Source organism: Ovis canadensis, chromosome 6, assembly GCF_042477335.2.
Source record: "Ovis canadensis isolate MfBH-ARS-UI-01 breed Bighorn chromosome 6, ARS-UI_OviCan_v2, whole genome shotgun sequence".
Classification (NCBI taxonomy): domain Eukaryota; kingdom Metazoa; phylum Chordata; class Mammalia; order Artiodactyla; family Bovidae; genus Ovis; species Ovis canadensis.
In genome coordinates this window covers 106,542,747-106,555,675 of record NC_091250.1, presented here as the reverse complement: position 1 = coordinate 106,555,675, position 12,929 = coordinate 106,542,747, and the positions used below count along the sequence as shown (strand labels likewise).

Sequence of the window (12,929 nt, the reverse complement as noted above, 5' to 3'; positions counted from 1 at the left end):
TGTATTCTTTTTAATGACTGGGTAATACTCCATTGTGTATATGTACCACAGCTTTCTTATCCATTTGTCTGCTGATGGACATCTAGGTTGCTTCCATGTCCTGGCTTTTATAAACAGTGCTTCAGTGAACACTGGGGTACATGTGTCTCCTTTGATTCTGGTTTCCTTGGTGTGTATGCTCAGCAGTGGGCTTGTTGGGTCATATGGCAGTTCTATTTCCAGTTTTTTAAGGAATCTCCACACTGTTCTCCACGATGGCTGTACTAGTTTGCATTCCCACCAACAGTGTGAGAGGACTCTTAAAGTATAATGCTCAACATTTTCTTCCCCTGATCCAAAGCCTTTGGTGACCATCAGTGGCTCATTAAGTAAAGTCAGTTGTCTCATCCTGCTGCAGTGGTCCTAAAATCTTCCTTCCTCTTCTTCTGCAGTGTCTTCCTCCACACATCCTAGGATCAACCAGACTTAGGCTACTTGCCATGCCGTGTACATACAACACTGTAAACTCCACAAGACAGGTGACTGTTTTATTCACCACCAAATTCCCACTGCCTAGCCAGAGGCCTGATTCCCAGTGAAAGTTCAATAAGACTTTGTTGAAGATAATATCATTCTTCATTATGATAAAGACAGTAACAATGATAATAGTAATCACAACAGCAGAATAATAACAATAATCATGCTGTTGATAGTGGTAAATAATAGTAAAATAACAAGCACAGGCATCAACTGAGCCATTGCTCAACAGCCACTATGCTGTATATTTCCTGTCTCAACTAAAGTTTTAAATAACCTCATCACTTGGAGACTATGTTTATTCCATTTATTGATGAGAAACCAAGGCTCAGAGAGATTAAATTGCTTCTCTGGTACGGGCTGATTGACTCATTCATTTATTCAGCAAATGTTATTGTGGGTCTATCACCCGTCAGGCTCTGTTTCAGGGATTGAGGAGTGAAACTGGTTTGGGGAGTGTAACTTACAATGGTTGGGGATGTTCCTCTTTGTGAACAACATCCTTGTTTTCAGAAAACAGACCCCTACCCGCCAAATAAATGAGATAACGTCAGAAAGTGGTAAGTGATCAAAAGGCAAGTAGGGTAAAGGGATCCATGTTGATGCGATTACTACTCCAGATAGGGTATGAAGTATCAAGAGGTATCTGCCTCTTGAGCAGATGACAGCTAAACAAAGTCCTTCCTGATGAAAAGGAGGGAGCCTTTAAAGACTTGACAGGAGAATGTAAGTGCAAAGGCCCGGGGGCAATAGTGTCTGCAATTTGTTCAAGAAGCGGTAAGACTGCCAGTGTACTTGCTGATGAAAGTAGAAGCAGGTGAGGGCAGAGAGACAGGGCAGGCTCAGGGCATTTTGAGCACTACAGGCATGATACAGACCTCGGGTTTTACTCTGATTTAAAAGTGCAAGCATCCCCAGCAACATGGAATGTAAACTGGTACAGCCACTATGGAGAACAGTATGAAGGTTCCTTAAAAAGCTAAATATAGAGCTACCATATGACCCTGCAGTCCCACTCTTGATCACATATCTGCAGAAAACATGGTCTGAAAGGATACATGCAGCTCCATGTTCATTGCAGCACTGTTTACGATAGCCAAGGCATGACACAACCTAAATGTCCGTTGATGGAGGAATGGATAAAGAAGATATGTTACATCTGTACTATGGAATTTTGTGCATGTGTGTGTGTGTGTTAGTTGCTCAGTCATATCCGACTCTTTGTGACCCCATGGACTGTAGACTGCCAGGCTCCTCTGTCCATGGAATTCTTCAGGCAAGAATACTGGAGTGGGTTGCCATTCCCTTCTCCAGGGGATCTTCCCGACCCAGGGATCGAACCCAGGTCTCCTGCACTCCAGGTAGATTCTTTACCATCTAAGCCACCACAGAAGCCCAAAGAATGAAATAATGCCATTTGAATATGGATGGACCTAGAAATGGTTAAACTGAGTGAAGTAAGTCAGAGAAGGAAAAATATTGTATGACTTCCCTTATATGCAGAATCTAAAAATATATGACAAAGATAAATTTACTTACAAAACAGAAACAGATTCACAGACTTAGAGGATGGATTTATGGTTACCAACTGGGAAGGGTAGGGGGAAGGGATAGTTAGGGAGTTCGGGATGGGCAGGTACACATTGCTATAAACAGTTCCCTATTGTATAGCATAGGGAACTCTGCTTGATGTCACGTGACAGCCTGGATGGGAGGGAGTTTGGGGGAGAATGGATACATGTATCTGTGTGGCTGAGTCACTCTGCTGTGCACCTGAAACGACCACAACACTGTTAATCAACCATGCCGCCGCTAAGTCGCTTCAGTAGTGTCTGACTCTGTGCGACCCCACAGAAGCTAGCCTACCAGGCTCCTCCGTCCATGGGAGTTTCCAAGCAAGAGTACTGGAGTGGGTTGCATACGCCAATATAAAATTAAAAGGTGAAAAGTAAAGCACAAGCAAACAGAGCGTTAAAGCCAAGGAGGACAGGATCTGTCCTGGGTCTTGAAAGGCATCTCTCTGGTGAAGATGTGGTGAGCAGAGATCAGTTACAGGGTGCTCAAGCCCCACATGTGAGAGAGGACAGCGGTGTGAGGGGAAATTCTGAGAGACCGGATGCAGCGTCTATGAGGAAAGAGTCTAGGATTAGCCCGTGGTTTCTGAGAGAGGAGCAGACGGAGGGGTGAGAAAATCAGCAGCTCACCTGATCCATATGACATCTGAACCACCCAAGAGCCACCCAAGTGGAGACCATGAGTTCATCGACAGCTGGGTGTTGACAGGTCTTTAGTTCAACGAAACAACACAGGGATAGAGTTTCACATCTCTGGGTTATCAGCATGTGGATGGCATTTCAGTCAGGAGGCAGGATGAGGTCACAGTGTGGGGAGTGTGGGGAGAAAAGGAGTGTGGAGAGGCTGGGGGGATAGGAAGACAGGGTTGGCCTGGGGGTGATCCAGTGTAGAAAGGTGAGGGGGCAAAGTAAGGCCATAGGCACTGGAAAGGAGCAGCCGGCCAGGCAGGTGACGAACCAAGAGAGAGGCGTCTCAGAGGTCAAGTGGAAACAGTGCTTCAGAAAGGCCAGTGGCCATCCATGTCCAGTGCTAGGTTGGGTTATACCAGGACTGAGAATTAACCCCCAGAGGTGGCAGTGTGGAGGGGACTGGAGACCTCGACGAGAGCAAGTTCTGTGCTTGCATCTGCGGAACCCAGGTGTGTGCGGCACACAAGCACCTCAGTCTACCCTGCCCTGTCTTCTCCTTGGGTCCCAATTCCCTTCCTCTCCCACAACTCATGAACAGTATGCAACAGTAAGAAAAAGCAAAAAGATATGACACTGAGACCACCAGGTCAGTAGGTGTCCAATAAGGAGAAGAATGGAGAAACAGCTCCAGAAGGAAAGAAGAGGCTAAACCAAAGAGGAAATGATGCCCAGCTGTGGATGTGTCTGGTGGTGAAAGTAAAGTCTAATGCTGTAAAGAACAATATTGCATAGGAACCTGGAATGTCAGGTCCATGAATCACGGTAAACTGGAAGTGGTCAAAAAGGAGATGGCAAGAGTGAACATCGACATTTTAGGAATCAGTGAACTAAAATGAATGAGGATGGGAGAATTTAAGTCAGATGACCATTTGTTTCTATTACTGTGGGCAAGGATCCCGTAGAAGAAATGAAGTAGCCATCAGAGACAACAAATGAGTCGGAAATGCAGTCACTTAGCCTCATAGCGCTTCCTGCACTGGAGTAAATAAAATAAGGATAATTAACCACGCTTCAAATGAAAGGTGCTCTAAATAAATGGCATTATATTAAAAAAAAAAAAGAAACAAAGGAATGGTGTTAAGCGTTACTTGTGCTCTTTCTTTTAACTTAAACTATAAAACCAGTCAATCCTAAAGGAAATCAACCCTGAATATTCATTGGAAGGACTGATGCTGAAGCTGAAGCTCCAATATTTTGGCCACCTGATGCGAAGAGCTGATTCAATGGAAAAGACCCCGGTGCTGGGAAAGAATGAGAGCAGGAAGAGAAAGGGGCATCAGAAGATGAGATGGTTGGATGGCATTATTGACTCAGTGGACATGAGTCTGAGTAAACTCTGGGAAATAGTGAAGGACAGGGAAGCCGGCTGTGCAGCAGTCCATGGAGTTACAAAGAGTCAGACACGACTTGGTGATCGAAGAGCTATAAAATCTCAGAGGACAAGTCTTCTACTTATTAGTACTTCTTTGCATCAAGCATAGGGTCCTGGTGGATGCAAAATGAATATTCTTTGATTTAACAGGTCATAAGGGATAAACCCCGCTGGGTTTAGGAAATGTATACTGGCCGTGCTCAGGGATTTTCCTCTTACCTGTCACACCTTCTCCTCCAGGCATTCAATCATTCCTTCATTCATTCACTCTGCAGTCCCTACTGGGGGCCCTATTCCCTAAAACTATAACTTTCTGGTGCATGACCCAGCTCTGTCACTGATTTTTGTCTCTTAGCTTTGTTGGCTGTGAGTTGAGGAAATCAAGATACATGGTCTAAAATACAAGCCAGAACAGTGGAACAGGTCTGTCTTAGATAATCTTCCCTATAAAAACAAGGGACTTGAATAAAGTAGTAGGTTGTGTCAGATTAGGGAGATTCTTGCATGCCAAGCTCAGAGTAGGTACTCAGAATATTGGTCCAGCACATCCATGGTACCCTGAAGAGGGCAGAACAGGAGAGAGTGGAGGGTGGAGAACGGGAGACTAGTTAGAAAGCTGAAGACGCAATGCCGTGCTGGAGGTGATGAGGTCTGGATTAAGAAAGAGAAGAGACAGGACCACAGGTGGCAAGCCTGCCCTTGGATGGCACCTTTGTTAGGGACTGAGTCAACACCCACTCTGATCCAGATGCCAAGTCCAGGCTCGAAACGTTCATGGCAGCTGAGAGCACGGAAAGCATGACAGAAAGTGGGGATGCGGCAGAAAGCAAAGACAGAAATGTGCGTGCATGCTCAGTCACTTCAGTTCGCTCTTTGTGACTCCATGGACTGTAGCTTGCCAGGCTCCTCCATCCATGGGATTCTCCAGGCAAGAGTACTGGAGTGGGTTGCCATTTCCTTCTCCAGGGGATCTTCCCGACCCAGGGATTGAACCCACATCTCTTATGTCTCCTGCACTGGCAGATGAATTCTTGAAAGGACACATCTAAGTGCAATGTGCCAAGTGCTAGCTGCGGTACACATAGGATGATAATGGGGACAGAGGAAGCAATGTTTGAACTGTGAGTTCCTCCTTTCACCTTTCCAGATCCACTCTCCACCTTTCTCCACTTTGCTCTCTGACCTGCCCTCCAGGAGGCTGAACTATATGGACCACAGTGGGCTTCTCGTCCTTGGCATCTGGCTGTACATCAAAGGGCAAGGGGAGAGAGAGGGCAGAGCATTGGTCCCCTTCACTTCCAGAAGTTAACCTTGAGTTAGCTTTGTCCCTCGTCTGAGTCACTGCCCCTCCCAAGGTGGTCTGTTCTACAGGATTCACCTTCTGGGTTCTGGTTTACCCTTCTCTCCTCCAAGGCCTGACTTATGACAGCTCTGCAATTACGATCCCCTGTGATTTTCTTATGCCCCAGCTGTAACTCTGTAATTTATTCCTTTATCACAGTTTGATTATATTAATATCTCTTGCTCTTGTTGGGACTCTCACTGATATATGCTGGACCTTTGAAATAAGAATTTGCAATTCTTTTGGACTTTTTCCCTTAGTAAACTATGAGCTCTTCTATGAGAAGTTATGTCTTGTCAAGCTTAGTTCTGTTTCTCCCCACCTGCACTGTTTACCAGGATTTCCATTCACAGTGGTTGCTCATTGTTTGTTAGAAGATGTTAATTTCTCCTCGGTCACAACCATTTATTTGACCCTAGCTGGTCCTGTTTGGCTCAGTCACAAATATTCCCCTCTGAGTTTATGTCCCTGGCAAGATGACCAAGGCAAGGAGCTAAAGCTTCATTTTCTCTTTCACCTTCTGGCTGTTCTTAATTCACTGTTTCTTAATCAAGAAGCTAAATGTTCCCACTAAAGCCTTTTCCTGCCCGATACCCCAAAGGGTACAGTTTTCACTTCAATGTCAGATGCATGTGACCTCAGAAAAGACCCTAAATCTCTGTCATAATTTCCAAGATTGCAAAATCAAGATAAAACTAATACCAACTTTATGAGTGGCTGGAAGAATAAAAACAAATGTGATGTTTCATAGAATTTACTGTCTTTCTCATGAAATATATCAGTGACTTGAAATAACAAGCATTCTCTCCACCCCCGCTCTACTTTCTTTGACTGTTTTCATGAGGTAAATACGGCATTAAAACATAGAGCACAATCATAATAACAGCTGACATTTCCTGAGCACTTACTCCCTGCCAGGAACTATTCTAAGCACTTATATATGTCATTTCATTTAATCTCCACAAGAACCATGTACGATAGTGTCTTCTTTATCTCAATTTTACAGATGAGGAAAAACAAGGCACAAAGAGATGAAGTGACTTGCTCAAGGTCAGGAGCTGGAATTGAAAGCTAGGAAGCTCCATCCAAAGGCAGTAAGCTGTTAACCCTTAGCTTACCCAGTCTCACTCATTTACGTTCCCTGTGACATTTGTGAAGACAAATCCTATAGACTGGCCAGCGTTAATGAACTATCATGGGGAAATTATTAAGGGACTGAGAGTAAAGTTTGCGCTTGTGGAAATTCTTGCGATTATACTTCAGCTCAGGCGTTGCACTCCAAAATTCAAATTCAATCCATTGTGTCTGGTTAACTGAACAGCATTCTTAGTATCTCAGTGTTGTCAAGGACACGTGTTCTAGCCAGAGACTCACCTGAACTTAGCGCATGCTCCACCTCTTGCATGATCACCCCAGGGGAGGTGGTGGTGGTCTCCATGTCTATCAGTACACAGGTCACTTTGGGGGGCACAGTTGCTTGAGGCGTGGCCTCCGTGGGCACTGACTCAGCCGAGGCATGTGAAGTGGGTGTGAGAGTAGAGCTGTGCTCCCCCGTGTGGGACTCCGGTATGGTTGGGGCTCCTGTGGGCTCGGTGCTGGTCTCAGCAGAGCTGTGGCTGGTGCTGATGGAGGCAGATGGGACCTCAGGTGGTGAGGTTGATGGGGGTGAGGGCGATGAGGCTGGCGCTTGAGGGGAGGTGAGTGTGGGAGACTCAGCAGGGGGCTGCGATCCTGTAGTGGGCACGCCGGCCTCCGGAGTGTCTGAGCTGTGTTCCTCAGGCGTGGGTGTTAAGTGGGCCCCACCACTTGTTGGTGAAGGGTCTGTGCCCTCCCAGTTGGAGGCAGAGCTGGTGGACTGCTCTTCTCTGGGCTCTGTGGACATGTTCTTTGTGGGTGGAGATGTGGCGACCAGTGTTGGATCTAGGAGGACTGAGCTGTTGGGCGGACCACCGGTAGGGGAGGCAGGAGGACTTTGTGGAGAGCTGGTCCAGGTGGCTGTCGGTGGGGAGGTCTCTGCCAGAAGAGAATCAGTAGAGGGGATGGATGCAGACACGCTCTGTAGCCTCAGCCCTGTGGAAGAGCCAGGACAAAAGTGGTTAATCTGTGAAAAAGTGCATGGCAAGGCTGTGTTACAGTATTTTCACAGGGCTTTCTCATTTTACACTGTGCCTCTGTAATTGTGAAGGTGACTTTAAAAATATTTTCATCCCACTAATTGCTCTCTCCTCCCTTGGTGACTATCAGTAGGAACCAGCCTGTAAGCTCAGCAGGAGCAATTAGTGGGTCAGTATGCACAATTTCAGCCAATACATGGCGTGAACTAGCCTTGTCTCTGCTTGCTTAAAGCCATGCCCTTAAATACTGAGACACTCTGCTGAAGTGACTATGAGAATTTGTCTGGACTGTTAAAGGTGTTGTTCTACAAGGCCTGCGGGGATGCCTAGCCTATGTGATGGGTTTGGGGAAGTGCAAAGCTGGTGGAGCTCACTGATTGGCTCTTCCTTGCCATGGGAGCTCACTGATTGGTTGCTCACTGCTTCAGGGTTCTGAGCTCTGCAACCTGGCTGCTGCTGCTGCTTGCTAAGTCACTTCAGTCGTGTCCAACTCTGTGCGATCCCATAGACGGAAGCCCACCCGGCTCCCCTGTCCCTGGGGTTCTCCAGGCAAGAACACTGGAGTGGGTTGCCATTTCCTTTTCCAATGCACGAAAGTGAAAAGTTAAAGTGAAGTCGCTCAGTCGTGTCCGACCCTCAGCCACCCCATGGACTGCAGCCTACCAGGCTTCTCCATACATGGGATTTTCCAGGCAAGAGTACTGGAGTGGGGTGCCATTGCCTTCTCCGTGCAACCTGGCACAGGGATGCAAGGGTTATGGGCTTGCCCACTTGGGCAAATAAAGGTGTGAGCACATTTCCTGTGAAAGAAGAAATGGGGAGGTCCCCGATTAAAAGCTGAGAAGAGGAAGGAATCTGAAGTTTGGAAATATTTTCTGAGTCTAGGACCTGGTTCTCCCAAATTTGAGCCTGGGGCCTTTACCTTCATGTTGTTTTGCCATTTTTTTCATATTCTGTAAAATTTTGGAATTAGTTTCCTTTCTTCTGTCCTCCCTCCCTCCATTTACCCCATTCAGTTTCATTCATTTACTCAAGTATTTAATAAATGGCTTCTATGTACTTGTACGACGCTAGACACTGAATTTATGATTTCACTTTTTATGTAGCACAATCTCTTGATTGCCCCTCCACACCCTTTACCATTTCCCAACAGGCTTTTCCCCTGGTCATTTCCATCTCAGTGGATGGCAAGGCCTTTCGATCAGTTACTCAGTTAAAAATCCAAATATCATCCTTAATGTGTCTCTTTCCCTCACTGCCCCTCCTCCATCCAACCATCAGCAAATCATGATGACTGCACCTAGAAAACAGATCTGAATCCAGTCACTCCTTGCCACCTCCCTTATCATCTCAACATCACCGGAGGCACCAGTCACTTGTCTAGACAACTGCCACCATCTCTTAATTGGTCTGCTAGCTTCCAGATTTCCTCCTTTCAGCCTAGTTTTCACATAGCAGCCAGTGTAATATTTTAAAGTGATAAATCAAACTGATTTAAACTGATCAAAACCCTTCAAAGGTTATGCTTAGAAGAAAATCCAAAACTATTCCTTTTCATCATTCCATGTTCTCATCATTCTGGTTAATCTCTATTCAAATGTTAACCTCCTCCTTAGACGAATCTTCCCAGACAGTCCTAGCCAGAGTCATTCCTATTTCAGCCCCTTGCTGATTTTTCCCAAGGTTTAAAAAAATTATTTTAGTGTTAAAATATACATTTAATGTTTTAACCATTTTTGAAGTGTATAGTTCATTGGCCCCAAGTATATTTTCATTATTGTTCAACAATCACAATCATCCATCTCCAGAACTTTTTCATCTTCCCAAACTGTACCCATGAAAAAATAACTCTCTATTTTCCCCTTCCTGCAGTCCCTGGAAACCACTATTTTACTTTATATCTCTTGAATTTGACTGCTTTAAGTACTTCATATAAATAGAATCATATAATACTTGTCCTTTTGTTTCTGACTTATTTCACTTACTAGCAAAATATCGTCAAAGTTCATCCGTGTTACAGCATGTGCCAGAATGTCCTTCCTTCTGAAGGCTAAATAATATCCCATTGTATACACCACCTTTTGTTTATTCATTCATCCAGTGATGGCCACTCGGGCTGCCTCCACCTTTTGGTTATTGTGAACAGTGTACACTCATATGTGTACAAATATCTGTTTGGGACCATGCTTTCAATTGTTTGGGTTCTGTGCCCCCAAATGGAATTTTATCTATTAGGTCAGCAGTAAAGAATTCACCTGTCAAACAGGAGACACAGGTTCGATACCGGGGTTGGGAAGATCCTCTGGAGAAGGAAAGGGCAACTCACTCTAATATTCTTGCCTGGCAAATCCTAAGGACAGAGGAGTCTGGTGTGTTACAGTCCATGGAGTTGCAAGAGTTAGACATGACTTAGTGACTAAATCCCCACACATAGTAATTCTATGTTTAATGTTTTGAGGAACCACCACATCTTTTGCCCTTTTTTTGTTTTTCATAAAGTTAATAAAATAAAATCGTTTCTTCCTGAAACTGCATATTATTTATCTGCCTATTATATCTCTCTTCCACCAGAAGGTAAGCTCCACGATGGTGTGGGGACCTGGTCTTACTCACTGTTGTTTCCTCTAGGACTAGAAGAGTGCCTAGGTCAGTGTAATTGCTCAGTAAGTACTTGCGGGAAGGAGAAAGGAAAGAAATAAGGAAGGGAGGGAAGGAGGGAAAAAAGGAGGGAGGGAAAGAAAGAGAGTGTAGAAAGGAGCTAACTTAAGAACTTTATTTTTTAAAATACCCAACATTTCTCTACTGCTTTCTACGCATCACTGGGTATGGCCACATCCACCACGGCTGTGTGGGTCTAGCTGCCTACCTGCTGTTATTTGAAGGTAGGAACCTTGCTGAAAATGTCAGCCTCTGTCCTCTGCCATGCATACATGGATGCCTAGTGTCTTGTCAGTGCGTGCAGGCTCAGTCACTCAGTTGTGTCTGAGTGACTCCTTTGTGACTCCATGGCCTATAGCCTGCCAGGCTTTTCCATCCGTGGAATTTTCCAGGCAAGAATACTGGAGTGGGTTACCATGACCCCTCCAGGGGATCTTCCTCACCCGGGGATTGAACCCTCATCTCTTACATCTCCTGCATTGGCAGGCGGGTTCTTCACCACTACACCCCCTGGGAAGCCTAATGTCTTGTTAGGCCTGCAACTATTTAATTCTCTAAACTCTGAGGTGACTTCCTTGGGGGTAGCATTAGGCAACAGCCAAACATGATCAAGATGCATAAGGAAAAAAACATGGGCTAGATTTTAGCACAGAAGAAGGGAGAAAAGAGGGATGCCGAGGGACGTAGGCATTCAGCTGCGTGACGAGCTCAGTAGCTGATGGAAAGTTGTGCTACAGAATCTAACCCAAAAACACAATTTTCTCAATATTTAAGTGAATTGAACACTTTGATTGTTGTCAAAATAATTTGTTTTATTTTATTTAAAAGGAGTTGGTGAAGACCATAAACTATAGGAGAGTTACTCTTTTAGTAAACAGGGATATAGACCTCCCAAATTAGTCCATGTTACAGTGATGGACTTTTGGCAGCTGTGAAGTCTCAACAATTTCAGAATGAATGCAGGTCATGAGGTCTTTGAAACAGGGACAAAACAATACTTGGGACAAACATTATGAAAACATTGAATCTTCCTATGTGACCTTAGAACTTACTGGCTCTGCATCTTCGTAGCTCCTGTGACTCATTAACGATTCTGAGGCCAAAATAAATGGACAACATTTAACTACTATTTAGTATCATATAATAGATGTGCAGATGGAGGTAGACAGAGACTTTGTCTGGCAGCTAAGTCAGTCTTGAAAATCTGCGATGAATGAGCAATGGCATCTATTATATACAAAGGAGCACAGCTTCATTCAATCATTCAAGCTTTTATTGAGTAGTTTCTATGTCCCTGACCTCGCCCTCAGAGAATTCACTATTTATCAGGACAGAAAGGACACCCAGCTCTGTGTAATATGATATGATCAGCACATCATAGAAGTAAAAGCAAGTTGCAATGGAAGACAGAAGGAAAGATGAATAGATTCCGTATGGGGACCGTGGAATGCAAAAATATAAAGTCATTTTCAAATGACATTTAGAAAAGTCACCGAAGAGATGACTTTTGAGTTGGTTCAGAAAGGATGAGAACACACAAGATGCTGTTAAAGTATATGATGTTCAGGCTGACAGCTGCATTGTCATTTCCAGGGGAGCTAAAAGCTGTGCTATGGCACTCATCATAGTGCTGAAAAGGACATGTTCCAGGAATAAGTGGGGTGGCTGGAGACACCCATTTTCTTGTTTAACCCTGACTAGTATACTTTCATAACTCCTGCCCTTTCTGCTTCCAGAGAGGAATGTGGTGGCTGTTCATTTCCCAAGACTACCTACTTAGCACTTAAAGTATTTTATGGTCTAGTTCAGATGATTCTTACCCCTAACAAACAACAATGCATAGAAGTTGTGGGCCAACACTGGTCATCTTCATGTGAACAAGGCGTTAAAGCCTCTGATTTGCCTAATTTGGTGGTACATTCCATATTACTAGGAGCTTCCCTGGTGGCTCAGAGGTTAAAGCGTCTGCCTCCAATGCGGGAGACTGGGTTCGATCCCTGGGTTGGGAAGATCCCTTGGAGAAGGAAATGGCAATCCACTCCAGTATTCTTGCCTGGAGAATCCCATGGACAGGGAAGCCTAGTAGGTTACAGTCCATGGGGTCGCAAAGAGTTGGACACGACTGAGTGACTTCACCTTCACCTTCACCTTCACCTTCCATAATACTCTGAGTACATGAGGGTGGGTCTTCTTTCAGGTTGAAGATATCCAAAGCTCAGGTGCCATGACTACCCTGGAGAATGTTTGCTGTCCTAGTTGGCTCAGGCTGCCAGAACAAAAATATCATAGACTAAGTGGCTTTAACAATAGCAATTTACTTCTCACAGTTTGGAGGCTGAGAAGCCCGATTAAGGTGTGGGCCAGTTCAGGTTCCAGCAAGAGCGCTGCATCTGAGCTTGTGAGTGGCAACGTTCTAGCTGTGTCTTCACATGGCCCTTCCTCACTCTCTGCTGGGAAGTGTGGAGAAAGCTCTCTGGTGTCTTTTCTTATAAGGACACTAATCCCATGATGAGGGCTCCATCTTCATCTAATCCTAATTACTTCCCCAAAGCTCCATCTTCAACTGCTATCACACTGGCTTTAACACTGAGAATCACTGAGACAGTCTAAGAAAACAACACTTCTGCTTTCTCATATGTAGGACTTTTGTTTTCACAGGAAGA

The 12,929-nt window shown here is 44.9% G+C and overlaps 1 protein-coding gene across 1 annotated transcript in view; it reads right to left on the bottom strand.

The window, feature by feature from the left end:
* PARM1 (prostate androgen-regulated mucin-like protein 1) overlaps positions 1-12,929 on the bottom strand; it is a 129,269-nt gene that overhangs the window by 39,381 nt on the left and 76,959 nt on the right. The window contains exon 2 of the mRNA XM_069594371.1: positions 6,869-7,564. Within this exon, the coding sequence (XP_069450472.1) occupies positions 6,869-7,564 (696 nt within the window). The remainder of the gene's footprint in view (positions 1-6,868; positions 7,565-12,929) is intronic.